General features: G+C 41.8%; 1 protein-coding gene across 2 annotated transcripts in view; it reads right to left on the reverse strand.

Moving 5' to 3' along the window:
- The window catches only part of SSU72 (SSU72 homolog, RNA polymerase II CTD phosphatase), a 195,741-nt gene extending 177,135 nt beyond the window's left edge, over positions 1-18,606 (reverse strand). For both annotated transcript variants that reach the window (XM_075604803.1, XM_075604802.1), the window contains exon 1: positions 17,862-18,606. In XM_075604803.1, the coding sequence (XP_075460918.1) occupies positions 17,862-18,048 (187 nt within the window). In that variant the 5' untranslated portion in view covers positions 18,049-18,606. The remainder of the gene's footprint in view (positions 1-17,861) is intronic.
- Positions 18,607-19,307: the final 701 nt, after the last annotated feature.

Genomic DNA, 19,307 nt, shown 5'->3' on the forward strand with positions numbered 1-19,307 from the left:
CCCCTTGGTAATAACTCAGTTGCAGAGTTTTTATCCTAAAACCCTTCCACATTAAAAACACACATAAAACCCACCTTTCTGAGTGGATCCTTACTACCCCTTTCATTAAAAAGGGGGAGGGGGAAAGGTTTTTTGTTTTGTTTTTTAAATTGCCTGCATATATTAAAGACAACTTAATTTCTATAATATTTAGATGAACACCATCTTCACTGTTGTGTCCGTATAATTATATGCGCGCCTGGATACGAAACGAATAAGATGTTTTTAGTGCTCCGTTTGAGTGACTAAATGAATAACTCACATACAATTTATCGACTACAATATTTTTGGACTCGGTTGAAACAGCTGACCGTGCTGGTTAAAAATACTGTATGTTGTTTTTATCCTTCTGCATCACACGAGATACAAGATATTGTTTATTTAGAGTACAGACCACCACAGAATGTCTTTCAAGATACATTAGAAGGTTTTCACTGTCAGAAGAATTGTGACGCCATATTTCAATCTCCTCGCAAAACAAGGCGTTGACCCCAGATAACCCCAGTCCCTGGACAAACACATAAAACTAGGCATGGGCAGTGGTTTGGCCCGCCATAAAAACTTCATATATTTTTAAGGCAACCTACAACTAACCTCTGATATACCCAATTAAAATGCTTAATACTTTATCATTTTCATTACAATAATGATATGTGTGGGGAAGATAAAAGGCCAGTTGTTAGTTGCCAGTTGTGAGCTAGTAAGTGGAATATACAAATTTAAAGCATGGAATGGGACTTTTTGACACGGTCGCTTCGCTGACGCCGTTTAGCCACTGGCCGTTTCAGCCCCGAGGTCGTGATTAACATTACGATTAGGGGTTAAGGCTGGGGTCTTTCGTGTAAGGGGTTGAGGGTTTGTAGGGTAAGGGGATAGAGCAGGAGTGCAGAAACTAGAGGTGTGCCACTCGGGGGGGGGGGGGGGGGGGAACGCAGCATTTACAGAGGCCCCATGCTCTTTCCCAAAGCACTTAAATGAAATGGCGCGGGAGGCGTGGGACCTCTAAGTCTATCTTACCTGGACTCAGCCACCTCTTCGGCAACGCGTCGCCATGACGTGTGTCAAATGGCAATGCAACGTCACATAACGCCGCCATGCCACAGAGCCGGCAAGAAAGGGGTGGCTCGAGCAGACAGACGGGGTGCAAACAGAAAGGTTTGCGCACCCCTGGGTTAGAGGACACATTACACGGGTCGACAGCAGCGGCACGGCTGAAAGGCCGCAGCGAAATATCCTAGACTGTTTAAAGCATGCCTCCCGCCAAAAGCATTTAAACAAAATTATTCCGGTTCATATTATTAACACCCCCTGTCCCCCCCAAACAAAAATGACCAGCGCGGATGCCGCTTTAAATGCAGAGGGGTGTACATTCAGTTGCCCTCTTGACAAACTTCTGCATTTAATGCAGCAATCCACGCTGGTCGTTTGTTTGTGGGAGTGTAATAATAATAATAATAATAATAAATAATAATAACAATAATAATAACAATAATAATATGAACCACAAGATCCTCAGTGGTCCCCTGTGGTATCTTTGGTACCTGGGGGTCCCCGGTCATTTAGGACAACTATAGGCAAGTGACTATCCACCATTCCTCAGATTAAAAAACTTCTAATTGGATAATCAGAGTTAACAACAGCATTATTGGCCCTATTTCATCATTAAATTGCAAAGAAGATTCCTGCTGGGCCAATAACAGAAATCTCTTATTTCCACACAAAAAAATGAAGCAAAAGCAAAGATGCAAGGAGCCTCATAGCTAAGAGACCACTGGGGTTTTTGCCTCCCACAACCCAAACCTAAAACTTCCAGCTAAAATTATTTGTATTAGAGAATGGAGTTGGATAGTTTCTTATAAAAACAAACAAACAGGTCATTTTTTGCCTCCAACTCTTTCAAGTCACACAATTGATACAGTCACCTTGCTCACTGCTGAATATTTGTACTCTTTTTGTTAGAAGTTAACTTTCACAATTCGGCCAAGAATGTTACTATATACACATTGTAACTCAATCTCTGCCAATGTGCTGCAGACCTTCTTGCAGCAAATAAGTTAAACAAAGAATAAACTAAGATAAATATATCTAACGAAGTATTTGACTTTCACTTGCGGACGGTAGAATAGGCAATACAAACACGCAGATTCTGTGAAGTTTACATGCATGAGAATACAGGCAGTCCTCGGTTATCCATATCCGTTCTGGAAGTAGCGTTGGATAGTGAAACCGCTGTAAAGTGAGTCCCATGTTAATCAGTGGCGGTGAGCGTTGGATAACGCATTCAGGCATCGAAAAACGGCCCAAAGGGTTGCATTGTAAAGCGTTGCATATGCTATTCGTTGTAAAGTGAAACGTTGAATAACGAGGACTACCTGTACAGCATATATTTGCACTGTTATTAGACCGGATTTACAGCTTTCGTGGATGGGAAAAAAATAAACACATTTTATTTTCGAGTGAAAATGAAATCCAAAACTGTAGCAATGCTCTTTCTGTAACCAATGTCATCAGTTTAGAGGTTTATAAATATCTAGTGATGTCAATTCCTTGCCTGCTGATAAATTTAAAGTGCACGTCACTTATTTTGTCGTCTTTTGACTTTTACAGCAACAGCGTTTGAAAAATACAATGCCAAACTAACATGTCTATGTCAATATGACCTTGACATCCTAGTGTAGCCACACAAGGTGGACTCATTATTTGTTACCTTGACATTACTAGAATATAGTTCAAAGATCTTATTTCTGTACTCTCCCTAATTCTTGTATAACATATAAATACTATAAAAAAAAAAATATTTTTAAATCTGTCAGCTCCTATTGATCCTGGAGATCTGTAGAATCATTATAGGCTGCGATTCCATGTAGGGGACCAACATAACAGTTCTTCATAGATAGAATTATAGTGTACAGAGCTGTGAACAGCCTGAAGAGCATGTAGCACATCGCCAGGCAACCCGATGAAAGGGCTGGTGCCCGGAAACATTAATTCCTGCCTTCTACAATTAGGTTATTTAGTGTGTGGGGGGGGGAGCGGCATCATTCACTTCACTTGCGCGGTCTCCAGCACGTGTACTCTTCTAGACCTGCCACTCATCCATTGTGCACCAATTGGCTTTTAACGCTTCACACGTGTACTGTATCAGCAGGATATGTGGATAGCTATCCCTTTTACTTAACGGTGCACTAGCTATGCAGCAGCTTTGTCTACTAAAGACATATTTACGTTAACAGTGATATGTAAAATCCAAAAATATAAGTGAAAGGCCCAGGTAGTATGGCTAATCCAGCGTCACTTCCTGCACACAAACAAAAAGGTATTATTACACAACACAAGCCCACATCCAAATTTTTTGTTTCAGCTACAAAACTACAACCAATGCCGTGCCAAGAAGACACTGGAGAAGCTCCAAGATGCAAAAGGTCATCCCCTGTTGCTGCAGGCAGACACAATCTGGCAAGTATGTGATCTGCAACTTAGCTTGGAGATCTGAGAACATTAACTACAGTAGGACATTCAAAGTACCAAACTGTAAAAGTAGTTTCTGCAAGAGATCAAACAGTTCTGTCAGATGAGCATCTCCCAAGATATTCCCAACATGATGGAATCCAAGTACGTGGTGGATGCAATGAATACGGCTGTTCTATATACTCCACACTGCGGTGATTAGTCTACAAGGACATTAATTATTTGAGGGTAACCAAACTACCGCATAAAACATTTTCATATCTAGTAAGGGATCTCTTGCCTCATTATGCAAATTATTCTTAACTCCAGTTTTCATGAGATTAAAAACCATGTAAGATTTTGAAAGGTATCCTAAAAATATGCAAGAAAATATTAGCCTACGGTCTCAAAAAGGGACCTTCCAGTGGGGAACGAAACAGCAAGCAAGCAACAGTATTTATGAGAGTTAAAAAAAATTTTTAATTGTCGAGTGTTGGTTAATACAGGGATTCCTTTGGGCTGTCATTTGTTTCATGGTCAATGTTTTTTGGCAACTGGGCACTGTACTTTATAGAACAATTTTCTCTTTAAGTGACACCAACCTTTTTCTAGGCAAGTGATCTCTATTTGAAGCACAGAATATATACCTAACTAGAACAAAATGTTGATACAATTCACTAGATTTCACTTGGTAAAGTGGTTTGGTGCTCTTCAAATTTCAATTGTAAAGCCCAGGCTCAAAACCACTCAAACCAACAAAGGCATTTTGAGGTATTGCAGGCAGGATGTCAAATAATTTGGAAGCAGTATTTTTTAACAAAAATAAATAATGTAATAGGGGCCCTAAATGGTTGTCACGTATAGCACACTTATGAGCATGTGACCTGCATGTGAGACAAGAGTTAATACATACACAGGTAACTAGCAGACCCACTTTTTACCTTCCACAAAAGGTCCCTCAAATGAACAATATCTCCTCTCACTCCATCCCAATACACCATCTGTCATGGACAGCACACTTGTGAGCATGTGACTTGTCTATGTAACTAGGGTTAATACACATGGCCAACTCATCTTTCTCCTACCAAGGCACTTCAAATGAGTTAATGTTTACCCTTACTCGATTGCAATCTAGGTTGGCAGTCACCACTCAAGAAATTTCAAACATGAAGTTTGTACTTCACACAAAAATCTGTTGTAGCAAAATGTGTCTGTAAATGTACGTTATTCTATTCAAAACGGTGCAAACCGTTCATTTGGAGCCCAAAGCATCACTTAAAGTTTTGTGTTACTATATATAGAAATAGTGCTTGGGTTACAGAAAAAGATTATTACATGAACATACAGTTATAATAAATGCAGACCAGTGTCTTCAAATAAAAGGATAAAACAAACAGAAATCCCTGTTCAGTAATTTACCATATGTCATAGGTCCTTTTCCAGAGGTCACTGGAGTAGAAGAGAATTCACATGTTCTGATCCCAAAACACAACTTGGCTGTATTCTAATTTTCTATTTAAAACATGCAACAATTCTAATTTTGACCGATTTCCTCCTAAATGGATAGCGGTCCCTTGTCACCGCCTAAACGTCAAGTGTTTGGCCTTATTGCATCTGTCTCCTTGCAAAGATTGCAATTATCTACAGTATATGTTGGACTTCAGAATAGATGCCATCCCCTATCCTATTTTTAATATAGCATTCCAGCTAAGTGGTGATGATGTCTCACTGTCATGCACAGGGAATATTTCGAGAGGGGAAGGATTTCTTTGGAGGCGGACAGCCCAGGATCTGGCTATCATTTATAGCCTTCTAAACGGCACAATATTTTAGTGGGCCATCAGTGATGGTTCCCAAATTAAGCCCTCTTTATAGATAAGCACACAGGACTTGACCGGTGATAAAAACAATTACGTTTTTAACAAAATTTCTAACCACCGTTAACCCCTTAAGTACCAGATTGATTCAAATACTTACTATCCCCTGCCATTTTTATTACAATGGTATGCAGAGTGTCCAGGGAGTGGTATGTGCGCAGGTATTATAGAAGCAGGGACCACTTTAATGATTACGCTTAGTTTAGGGTGTAACTCTATATCTGCTGATATGGCTGCAAAACGACACAAGCCGCTCAAAATCCATAAAGACTTCAGTGGGTATTTTCAGCCCATACAGATTAAGGTCTTTAGATCGGGAATTTCCGAAGCTCCGATGCAGGGTACTGCACGCGACCCGGCGTTAATGGTCATTCAAGTCAATGCAATTAACGCCAGATTGAGGTGCGACTCCCAGCATCAGAACGTGATGGATCTGTCTCACTCTTTCACTTGCCTTTCTTTGAACCAAGGAAGAGAACGACTGGTGTTTGGTAGTGAAACAATGTGTGAAGAGAAAACATTTGAGGTCCTATGAAAAAAAAAAAAGGAGTATTCAGCTTTTATTGTGAAGATGAGAGGACTTTGAACTTGTAGCTACATTCAGATAAGTAAATGTTGTAATTATTTTTGAAGTGCTTAACAGCAACAGGGAGTGGGGGGGGGGGGAGAAATGTTGTGCAGGTGATACGGCTACCCCTACTCACCAGTCATCAGGTTTGTGTCGCACACACACATCGAAATACACGTCAGCTAGTGGTAGCCCCGCCATCTCATGAATCCTGACCTCCCTTCCCAACCCCCCCCCTCCCCGCTCTACACACACACACACACACACCTCCAACTAACTTTGCCCCCAATTCTAGCAGCGCCTTTTCCCTTCTGCTCTCATTTCCCCCCTATTCCGCTCACTGAACAGTGGTGACTTGACCCTGTCATCAAGTAAAAAAATCACTGAACACAACACGGCACAGGCGCCAGGAGAGAAATTTTAGGTGCATTGAATTTTCCATTCCTGTCTCGAGTACTAAGCAAATACCTCTTTTTAGAACATTATATCCAATTATTATTTCCAAATTGGCTAGTCATTATTTGTGAAATTACACATTTTTGATCCCAAATCTTCTAACAAAGAGTTATTTGGTTCTGTCACATACGGCACACCTGTGAGCACGTGAGGAATACACAGCTCTCTAGCTGGCCCACTTTTCAGTTTCGCAAAAGGTCCCTCAAAATTAACAATATCTCCCCTCAATTCGTCACCTTTTACCATATGTCACAAACAGCACACAAGTGAGTACGGGACTTAGATATGCAACCAGGGTTAACACACACAGCTACTCTAGCCAACTCACCTTTCTCTTCAGCAAGGTACGTTCAATGAGTTAATATTAACCCCTTACTCAATTGCAAATCATGTCCATCCACTGCCACCCCCCAAGAAATATTTTAGTTTACATATCTGCCAGGGTCTCAGGTCCCTGTTTATTATGGAGGAAAAAATAACTAGGCACGTTACACAGAAATCTGTTGTAGCAAAATGTGTCAGAAAATGTAAATACTCTCTCCAGAGCGTGCAACAGTTCATTCAGTGTCTGCCCCAAAGCATTACTTATTAAATAATGTTTTAATATATACACAAATACAATGCTTCAGATTACAGAAAAAGATAATTAAATGACAGTAAATGCAGGACAGTTTCTTAAAATAACAGGATAAAACATACATCCCTATACAATACTTTACCATATGCCATAGCTTTTACCCAGAAAAGTTACAGGTGTAGAAATGAGAATTCATGTGTTTGAGCCAAAAATACACCTCTGTTGAATTCTGATTTTCATAATGCTTTGCCAAGTCCAATGTGCTATTTTTTACCCATTGAAACTACATAAATTCACCCCAGTCGTAAATCAGCTGCTAGGTTGACGGTTTTACGACCAAGTTAAAAACAAACAACGAAAAAAAAAACTCCTAACAGATTTCGTTAATATTTCTGTCTAAATATATAAATAGAAAAGACCCAGGAAATGTCTTGACCCGTCATAAGCCCAATATATTGTATTTTGTTGTGTTAACCAAACTGTAGCTACATAACCCATGAAGCACTAGGTTGATTAAAATACATCTCATGATATTATCGTGACAGGTTGCATCCAAAAATTATTTAAGCAGGTACCTACACTAAATACATAATATTTTTTACTGTCTTATAGACAAAACATTGTTACTATTACAAGAGGAGATATGCAACCAAATGACCTTTGATTAAAAAATAAAAATTAAAAAAGGAGACGGGATCAAAAATGTATCATTTTACAGATAAATTGCATGCCAATTTGGAAAGTAATGCAGGATTTTACATAAATGTATGATCAATTCTCTTTTCCTAACAGCACTCCTAAACCATTTAAAGATATATAGTGTTACTGATGCATTGTGTTATATGGGCAGGTTTGAGCTCACTTAATTCTCTTTTGCCAACTCCTTAGAGATATTTATGGAATCTCCACAAAGCTAATTCCCCAACTTACATAAACATTGCATTTCACCTCCTGTTTTAGGACCATGACTACTGCTGAGGTTTCTAAATATCAGCATTCAGGGTCACTCTGGATCATGTTACAACACATTTTGAATACAATAAAGAAATCCAATTAACTTAAATCAGCATATTCTTAATAAAACCTGTGTGCAACCGCATACCACAAGACAGTGAAGCTAAATAATAAGCAATGTGTTAAAGTGCTAGATGGTAACTAAGATGGTAGAAAAAGGAACAAGGGGGGGGGGGAAGAGAGATTAATAAACAAGACCTCTAGCACTACTGCTCCACCACCTAAGGCTGCACTTATAGTGCCGGCGACGTCGCATCAAAACAAATGCATTGCCACCGTTGCGTGCGCCTATAGTAAGCACAACGCGACGGAGCAACGACATGGTCGCGATCGCTGGAAGTCATCTCAATTTGATTTTTCCAGCGACCGCAGCCCGACGTCACCATAAGCGCAGCCCAAGTCTTCTCCATCATACATGATTACTATAACACTCCTGCACAACTCTTCCATGTTCATGTGCCCTTTCCATCCTAAAAATCTGTCACATTTCTGTTTGCAGTTCCTCTTTTCCCCTAAATCTTGCAGGGCATGCTACGCTTCGTTACTTTTATCCTATTCACTGACAGTCTTACATCTCAAATATATAACCAGTCCTGTCCTATAAATGTAAGGCTGGCATATCGGACACATACTGATTAAACAAATAAAATACCCTTTGATTACACCAATTATAGAAAGGATGGGGGGGAGGGGGATCGGACACCCAGGTGCAAGAAAAGCAAGTTATCTTTTGTAGTGTACACAAAAGATATTTATTGGGTCATGTAGTAAAAAAAAACAAAACAAAAAAAAAACACGAGAAGACGACAGAAGTATCCCCCCCCCCCCCCATCCGTTTTTTCACTACCTACCTATTCATACCTCATTAGGTGCTTGATACCTCGAGGGTACCCCTGTTGGACCTTTGATATTTCACATTTATGTCTTTTCTTGTTCTGAGCACCACATAATGTTTATGGCAATGAACTTTTCTATGCAAACACCCCCACATAAGACTGTATGAGGTCATAGGAGTTCAGGGTATAGTAAGCTATGGTACTCTTCTTCAATGAATGACACGAGCAAGTTATTATCCTCTTTCTCCCCCCACTTCTATTTCACTCACTACCACAGCTAAATAAAAATGTATTTAAAAAAAAAAAAAACACGTCCCTTCACAAATAATCATATATTTTAACATCCCTGAAACATAATTAGGACATTTCGTCCTTGTGACTGCTAATCATGTTGCCAACCACTCTTTTTTTCTCAGTGTGGAGTTAAAACTATTACATTTCTTAAAGTAGCCCCATGAAATAGTTTGGCTTGGGGGGGGGGATTTAACACGACTCAAAATAAGGAGGAGTCCACTGGCACAAAATCAATAGAAAAGAGAAAGTAAAATATGTTTGCATGGACTTGAAAGGAGCGTTGCATTTAAAGCTCCTGAAAGTAAAAAATCAAGAACCGAGATTTAGGGTTCAACATAAAATCAGGGATCCCTTTGAGAATGACCACTTAGGTCCTTCTGAACTCAGGGAGTGCTCTACTTCAGGATATGTTCACCATAATTACAAATGACTCCACCAGCAACAGGCAATACAGTGAATGAGGGAGCCACTGTTCTCCGTAGTTCTGTGCCCCTTGTTCACTGGATGGTGGTCAGTAACTGATGTTTCTAGAGGTTCCAGAACATCACCGGTGAATAAATACTTCTAGTAAGTAAGTAGAGGCTATTTTTGAGGGCCAATGCCACTGACCAACAGGTCATTGGCTTTCTTGAAAAAATAATTAGGCTGGGGATGGAGGAGGAAGAGAAGGTTCCCTTTTTTTGGTTCCTTTGAAAATTAAATACATTTGTATTTTCCGGACAGACATTTGTCAACCAGCTCTTTTCTCCACCTGATCACCAAGTTATGAGAGTGGAAGAAGAAAGCAAGGAGACGTGTCACCAGTATTTAAACCCATTACGGAGTCAATGTTACATTAAAAACCATGCCTTTTTTAATTAGATAGGGGACTAACAAAAGTTTGACGGTTAAGCCAATGCGGGGAAAAAACTATTAGCGAGCGCACGCCTGTACTTGCCGAGATCCGTGGCCTGCAGGACTGCGTGATGGGGGGGGAACGTGGTGAGGGCTTGACGGTGGCGTGGTCGTGACATCATGGAGCTGGTTCGCCACTCACGTGACCCGGCTGTCGTGCGGCAAAGAAACAATTTTGTCTCGCCGCACATCGGTTGCTGCTCATGTGCACATTGGCCTCCATTGGTTTGCTTTTGGCGCGAGCGACGTCGCTCGCGCCATAGCAACCACTAAGGACGCAGCCTTAGAGGCAAAATGTAAACTGAAATATTTTTAAGCAGCAATACTACTTTCCAACTATATTTTGTATTATTTGTATATATAAAGCATGTGACAATGTATCATTCTACATTCTTACCTAAACTGACAATTGTTTGGTGCTCCTGTTATAAATCGCTGTCAAAATCCTGGGTGTGTGCCCAAGATAATGGCTGTTTCAGTCAGTGTAATTCAGCAGCTACAATGTATCCTTAGGCCTCGGACATGGTCAAAAAGACCGTGCTGAGGGAAAACATTATCCCTATCAGCGCGACTTTAGACGGCGCTTCCGCACGCTTCCGCAGGCGTGCGGAAATGCAGGAGACAGGCAAGTTTACATTTTGCTGCTCAGGGAAGCGCAGGGCCGGTCACGTGACTGCCAGAAGCCAATGGCAGTCCGTGACGTGGCGCCCTAGCCCTGCCTCCCAGCCCGCCTCCCGCCCGGCACACAAGCGCGCTCGCTGACGCTCATGCAGGGACACGAAAAATCTCCTGCTTGAGCAGGAGAGCATGAGCGTCAGCGCTGCCCAGCAGTCTTCACTACACTATGTCCCAGGCCTTATATTACCAAGGTAACATTATCTATTGTTATAGTTTGGAGCTCAAACTGCTGGGAATATTGGCAACAAATTATCACAAACACGAAAGTGTTGCAAATATCTTGCACTGCTGGGGAGGTGGGCTGAGACACATACACACACGTTAAAACTCATTAAAAATGGCATTAAGAGTTGAAAAACAAACAAAAAAGTATTATCCAATACTACAGAACTGATTAAAAACCATCATAAGATTTCATATTTTGCCACTTTAAAATAGCAACAACAAATAAAAATCATCATGTCCTATGGCACATCGCCAGCTACCCTGCGAAAACAAAAGGTCTGAAATATGATCCTCCCAGGATTCAGAATAGCAAACCATTGAATATTGGAGGGGGAAGAGGGGAAAAAATAAAAAGGTTTATTTTTCAAAAACAAAAAGCATTTGAACGTTGAGTGCTTCTGAAACAATGCCTAGTGCTACCACATAATGCAAATGCTTATTAAATTGTACTGTGAACCCTATTCAATAACCACTTTGTTAATTGCTTACTAGCACCCAAAGTCCATGGCAACTTGGCACCTTTTAAAAAGAGCACCAGTGCCCTGCATTATGTGCCAGGGCTGAATATAGAACATGTGGTAACTGTTGAAAACTGTTGCATTTTATTTCAATAGTGGAACATAAATATTAGTTGAAAAAGGTGTCAGGTACGGCAGACCTGTGAGCACGTAACATACTGTACAGTATGCGACATGGGTTAATACACAAAGCTACAGGCATACCCCGCATTAACGTACACAATGGGACCGGAGCATGTATGTAAAGCGAAAATGTACTTAAAGTGAAGCACTACCTTTTTAACACTTATAGATGCATGTACTGTTCTGCAATCGTCATATCCGTGCATAACTGATGTAAATAATGCATTTGTAACAGGCTCTATAGTCTCCCCGCTTGCGCACAGCTTCAGTACAGGTAGGGAGCCGGTATTGCTGTTCAGGACGTGCCGACAGGCGCATGCGTGAGCTGCCATTTGCCTATTGAGCGAGATGTACTTACTCGCGAGTGTACTTAAAGTGAGTGTACTTAAACCGGGGTATGCCTGTATATAGCTGATCCAATCTTCACCTCGCAAAGTAACAAATGAATAACTCCTCTCAATCCGTCCCGAACAGCACACCTGTGAGCATGTGACATAGGTTAATATCTACATACACATTGTCATGATAATATCATGAGATATTTGGTATTTTAATCCCTCTGGTCCTTAAGTGGTTAATGAGCTAGAGTTTGACGTTGAAAATACAATACCTGGAGTCTGGCTTGTCATAAATCTGTGGGAGCTTCAAAGGAGCTTGATTGAAGTTGGGTGCAAAAAATATAAAGAGGTTTTATGGTATGTTGTTATCACCTTTTGCAGGCCTAGTGGTAAAAACTAATATTTTCTAGAGATAAAGACATATGTTCTGCCAGACAGGGACTCTGACATAAACAAAAAGGTTCTTCAAAGCATTCTCTGAAAGGGGTTTATGGATTGCCATGGGGGTGGACCTATCCTATGCCATCCCAAGGTATGAAACATGGAATCAGGAACTTGACAGCAATGCCAACATTTACCATTCTGATATTTGCATTCGTGACAGGGTGACGACCGCAAGGGGTACAGATATGAGAGGTCTGGCAGGTACTGGGGAACAGATATTTGTCGCTTAAATTTAGGATTTAGACGGTCATGTTCGGTCTCCTTGTGTCCGCCTGAATGTATTGATGACTCACGTGTGTCTAAGTATTAGTTAAGAAAAGTTATGAATACATTTAGACAATGAAGAGGAGTTTAACAATGTTTGTAAAAGTTTTTTTTACTCTGTCAAACTAACTGCCGATTTACGACAGGGGTGGGCTTATGCTGGTTCCATGAGAAAATAATGTATTTAAATCTGGGCAAAGATTATGAAAATGAGATGTCTACGAGGTGTATTTGGGACATCTCAACTTCTCTTGCCAGTGACCTCTCTAGGAGAAAACATAAGCACCATTAAAAAAAAAAAAAAAATGATGAATCAGACTGCTCACCTATGAAAGAGGTCCTAAAGGATGCAGGTACCAAAGGGTAAATGATAGTAGACTCAAATAAAAGACCCCAATGGATAGGGTCAGAGTAGTAGTCCAAAACAGAAGGACGTCATCTATATACCTGACCCACAATACTACATGCTCCGTATGATATGATTTTAAAAACATTTGAATGTTGAATATTTAAGATGTAATAAAATTTTATTATTTTGTGTTTTTAGCCCATCACCTCTGACTACTGTTGACCATTTAGTAATATTCTCGTACAAGAATATTTAGCTATCCTACCTACTGGGCATTGAGTGCATATTTCGGGGGTGCTTTTTTGACCCTATCCTTTGGGGTCTTTTGTTTGAGTATATATACACACACATACACATATAATAAGTAATGCTTTGGGCTGTGAATGAACTGTTGTACGCTCTGGGGAAAGCATTTACATTTTCGGACACATTTTGCTACAATTGATGTGTGTGATAGTTCATAGAATTTTCTATAATAAACAGGGACCTGGGACCCTTGCAAATATTAATTTGACATCTCTTATTTGCATATCCCATGTGGTGGCAGATCCCCTGAGGAAGTGACGTCAGTCACGAAACGCGTAGGGTCAAAGGTCACGGTGCCTTGGAGTTACACTGGTTGTGAGAAGTGTCAGTCAAGTGAAGCAGGAAGCAGCATCATTGAAGCTGCAGTGCTGGCAAGCAGGAGAGTGTGGAGTTCCTTACTCGGCAGCCATCTTGGAGTGTGTATTGAAGCTAGAAGGAAAGATACTACACAGGGAGCCCCTGAGGACCCCCACTGCTGCTGGCGTCTGCCCCACTTGTCTACACATGCTTGTTATTCCAGTCCTGCTGTAAGTAGGGTTTTGGGTTTTAACCCCTTGATGACCCGCTGCAACAGGCTCCGTTTTTTTATTAGTTATTTTTCTTTCAGCTTGATTGTTTTGTTTGTCTTCTGTTAAGTGTTTCATGTTGTTTGTCCCATTTTAACATGACGTATTACACTATTATTATTATTTTTCTTTGTTTCTGTCCCTATGTCACGGACCCCCGGATTGGAGATTTTACAGTGATTGGAGCATTTGGATTATCTTCCCTTCCATCTGTTTGGACTCTATTAGGGACTTTGGATTCTTTTTGAGCGCTGGTCTGTATATGTTCTTTGTGTTCTCTCTGGTGTTGTTCTGCTAGTGTTCCTGGCTGCCCTGTACACATTGTGTTATTATTGTTAGTATTTTATTGCACGTAGCGCCTAAGCACTTTTCTTTGTGTTATATGTGGTGGCAGTGTATAGATATAACCTAAACCAAAAAGTGCTCGTGGCGCAAAGTGACAAGTGTAAAGTTAAATGTGCAAATAAACCCAGTGATAAATAGCACTGAAATACACAAAATACTGTTGCTCCATATAGGGAAATCCTCAGGTCTGCCAATCCTAGTTGACCTCATATGAAGACAAGAACACAAACGCAGAGGGTATAGTGTATTAACATTTACTCATGAAGACAAACAACACAGAGGGGAATGGTAACCAACTCACAGTCTCCTTGCTGGTATATGAGCAAGAAGTGACTTTGGGCGCACTTCAACCCTCCTCCCGTGGTGACTGCTCCTCAATCAGCTGCTCAGCTACTAAACTATTTGGAACAAAGTGTATAGATATGATTGCAATTGAGTATGGGGTTAATATTAACTCATCAGGGGTACCTTGCACAGGCAAAAGGTGAGTTGGCTAGAGTAGCCGTGTGTATTAACCCCGATTGCAGTTGTGTGCTGTTCGTGATATATTGGGACGGATTTAGTGAAGATGACAATTCATTTGAGGGACATTTGCTAAGGTGACGAGTGGGGCAGCTTGCGAGTTGTGTATTAACCCTTGCCCTGTAGAGGAGATATTGTCCATTTAAGGGACATCTACAGAGGTGAAAAGTGGGGGCGCTTGTGAGCGTGAATATTAACCCTTGTCCCGTATGCAGGTCACATGGTCACAGGGCTGCCGTTCGTGACCTAATATCTTATGTTGCTGCCACCACTAAAGAATTGATCAAAATATTAATTTGCACTCTATGGTCCCTGTATATTAAGAAAACTATGCATGTAAAACACAAAAATCTGTTCTAGCCAAATGTGTCCGAAAATGTAAGTTACGCGCTTTAAAGCGTGCAACAGTTCAAATCAGAGCCTAAAGAATTGGGAGAGGCGCTATTGGCAACACTTATTTTTAATAGGTTTGAAGAAAGGGGTTCCCGGGGCTGCACTGCACGCACCGTTGATTTCAGCTCCGGGGACCCCCTGATGCCCAAGATAATTACCTCTGTAGGTGCTGCTGGTAGGAGTCCTGGCTCGGTGATCAATATGGCAGTTTAAAAGTCCAGCATGCCAAGAGGAAGCCACAACGTCATACCTTGTGACTTCCTATTGGTCTGTGTGACGTGGGAGCTTTAAACTGCACAGTGATACCAGCAGCACCTACAGGAGTTCTGTATCACAGGAAGGACCTGCTCCAAACCGATTTATTTTTAAACACACACCATAAAAATATCACCAGGAGTGACCGTTTCAAATGTACCCACCAAAACTTTTTTTTTTTTTTTTTTAATAAATGCCTGGTTATACCACTACCAGCTTTACGTTGTATAGCCAGCAGCCAACCTGGCTCTAACCAAAGCGGTTTACGTCAGGCATAAGCTAGAGAGAGTTCCATGTTAAATGGACAAGTAAAGAGTGGTAGACTGCGAGTGCTTATTTGCATGACAGTACCCAGAATCCCTGGCAGCAGTGGAAGTATTGTATGCCAAGAGATAATGGGGAAAGAGAGGTTTGCCGACCTGTCTGAGACATGCAAATGTGCCCACAAGTGGCATTTTTTTAATTTACAAACGAGTTTCAGTGTGCAAGACGTCCGTTAGCAACTACAGTATTATGAAATTAGCAGGAACAGAGTCGAGATGGGCTGCATCAAGTAACTTCACTGGCTGCATTTATCCCATGGGCCATTAGTGGTAGTACCTTGCTCCATTTGATCCTTGGCTTTTTTCATGGTCTAGGATAGTCATATATATCCCAGGCATTCTTGATAATGGTCCCCTGCCACTAGTATACCTTCAACATACACCTGGTAGCACTAGGTACCTGGCAACGTTTTAGAGGACTGGTGAAATAAAAAGGTTGCTTTCCCAAATTTCCTAAAAGTCTGGACGCCTTGGCTGGCCCAGACAGATATCCCGGGGGTAAGCATCTCCGCAATCCTACAATGATAGATACAGGTGTGTTCTCCTTTGACAGTGCAGGATCCGCGACCACATAGAGATGGACGATTAGGTTAGAAGTTGGAGAGGAGCCCGGAGTTCAAGACTGTGGACACAAAGGCGGCGGCCCCCTATTAGTCCACCCACCCCCCTACCCCTTCCTCCCTACCCCTTCCTCCCTGCCTGTATATTGTCTCGTCCGTCTGGTAAGTCATGTTTGTGGATTGTACGTTACCCTCAGTTGGTGTCCTATACATGTTTTGTGTTGTTAAAAGATACGGGTTAAAGTTGATTCCTAAGACAATTGTTTGTGATACACTGTATGCATGATAAAACCCAATAAAAGTAAAGTTGGAAAAAAAAAAGTTGCTTTAATCCTATGACGTAGTTACTACCTAATGGGGGCCGCCACTACAAGGGCCCCATAATGTAGTAGCTACATCATGCCCCTTCGCTAGGGGAGATCGCGATGATTGCTCCACCTCCTCTTCCATTGCAGTCACAACGCTATCTTGTACGATCAAGATGTTGCCAGAGCGGCTGTGGCACTCTGGTATCTCAGTCCCTCCAAGGGTTAACAAGCAGATCTGCTGTACCTGGCTTTTGTAAAGCAAGGTTACTTCCCACAAAGCAGTTTGCGGGTCAATAAACAGTTATTTGCAATCTAGAGTCTATAAACTGTTGGCAGTAAAAGGCAGTTAGGAAACAATGCAACCAAAGGTTACTTCTGGCTAGCATATTTCTGTAAATTAGTTCCAAGCATTCAGTCAAAAACATTTCCCAAAACCCTAATGTGCACCTGTACGCACTTTAGAATCTTAAGAGTTACATTGACTCCTATCTTGCGCTTACATAGCATTGACAGTGTATGCAGCGCTGTACAGAGCATTTTCCAGGCCCAAAAAAGTCCCTGTCCCATAGAGCTTACAGTCTAATTTTGATGCTCAAGGAACATGGAGATAATAGACATGTCCAAGGTCACAGGGAGGTGAACCAGGCCACCTTGCTGCTGTTTTCAGAGCCTGTATCTTTACTCACTGAGCCACTCCTTCAGACCAATCTGGGGGATTTCCGGTCACTGTTCTTTTTATGGGTAGTCCTCTTACCTCATCCTGTATAATCATCCTCTTGCTTAGGTGAACTTGTCTGTGTTCACTGCAAAGCACTGTGTGCATAATTGGTGCTATAGAAAATTAGAACGTGGTTGAATCTGGATTGAATTCAGGCATTTGCTTCTGGCAGCCTTGGACTTTATTAACCTGTGCACCAAGCCTCAACATTTAGACTGCTAGCTCTTCAGGACAGGGGCTTATGTCCAACGCTATAGAAGAAGAAACAGCTTCATAATAACTGTAACTCTTAAAGAAGTCCTCGTGTAGAAATATCACCCTGGCACTCCTACACCTGTAAAAGTTTACTGACAGTAAAGTATTGCAGTGCTCCCTTAAGTGGAGGCATGCTTTTACTTCAAAAAATAAATGATGATGATGATGTCTTACTGAGAACTCAAAGCATAAACTCCGTGAAGAAGTCATGTGGCCACCCTAATTATCATTAATTCCCAGCCAGGGATCTATATTGATGGTAAATTCAATTAAAAGCTCTAGCTGACCATAAAGAAAGAAAAACAACCCCCTCCCCCCTGACCGGATGTCAGGAGCAGAGACAATCACAGACTCGTGATCCCTACTTACCTTGCAGTTGAGCAGAGAGGGCTTCTTGCTGCTGCTTGCATTTCACAGCCAGGACTTCTGAGGTTTTTGCCTTCTGTAGCATGTGGTTGTAGAAAAAAACTCCACTTCCCAAACCCAGCAGGGCCAGCAAACAGAGGCCTGTGTGGAGCAGACCCTTCTGCCTCCTGCTACACATCCCAGTGCCCATGATCCAAACACAGATCGCCCCCTTCAGTAAGAGTTTGCTTCACTCCAACATGGGCACACAGTGTGTGAGCAGCTTCCACAAGGCTGCGTTGCCTTCTCTCCAGCACAAGTAACACGCCAAAGGTGTTATGAGCATCCTCTATGCAACCCCTGCTGAAGTGTGCATCACATCTGCAGAGAGCACCGAGTGCCAGCGGATACCCGACTTGCAGATAACAGCTCCCCCGATCCACAGCTGGTTCAAGACTTACATACAGAGCAACCTTCCCCCCCTGCACCACCCAAGAAGAAAGCAGCTAACTTTAGCACGCCTCAAACAGGCTGCAGTGACACAAATAGCAGTGCTCGCATCCTTTCTTTTATGTGGCTTCTCCCTATGGAAAGTGTTGCTGTGGCACCTCTAATAAGACAGAGAACACACACAGCCGGAACCACGAGAGTCCTGTGCACTAGGAGAGAGCAGCAGATCTGGGGATCCTTGGATCTCACACCGTGGAGATCTCTCCCAAACTTGCAACATTTTCAAAGAGGAAGCAGCGCTTCCCTGGGTGACTGACAAGGAAATGGGCCAATGTCAGTTAAGCAAAAGCTACAGCTTCTGTAAAGGGGCGGGCCTATAGACTTTAAAGGGGCACGCCGCCCTATGAAACTTAACCCCTTCTATGTATCAATCTGGTTGGAAGTTAAACCCCTCGCTGCCAGAGGTACCAGCATCACATTGCAATGCAAAGTTCTGCTGGGGCAAATCACATTGAAGGGCTCAGAGAGACAACTTTTTAGGATTTGGTACTTCTCTAGAAAACATTTTGTAATAGCATTATCACAAAGACTTTCTAGTTATTCATGATATATGGCTCCTTTTAATAAGACTTTTTTAATTATATAGTTCTGACAGTGTACACAGCTCTAAACATAGAGACCAATCCAAGGAAGTTACCCAGACCAGTCTTTATTTAGATCCAGGGCTGCCAACAAAAATATTGTAGCCCAGGACAAATGAAAGTAGCAGGGCCTCCCTTTTCCCATGAATCCCCTGACCCTATAAAGCACCATCGGGGTCCCTGATTGGGAGGGCTAGTTTTGGACCTATGAGGAGGTAGTTATAGTCCTGAGGGGGGATCCTCAGACTGGCTCAGTAACTCGCTATACTGCCTAGGTTCCACCATTACATATTTCTTTAGGTGAACCTCTTGGAGACCCCTTGCAAACCCCCTGTTGGGAATCACTGCTACTATAACATTTATGCTGTAACATCAGGTA

The sequence above is a fragment of the Ascaphus truei genome, chromosome 6 (assembly GCF_040206685.1).
Source record: "Ascaphus truei isolate aAscTru1 chromosome 6, aAscTru1.hap1, whole genome shotgun sequence".
In the NCBI taxonomy this organism is placed as follows: domain Eukaryota; kingdom Metazoa; phylum Chordata; class Amphibia; order Anura; family Ascaphidae; genus Ascaphus; species Ascaphus truei.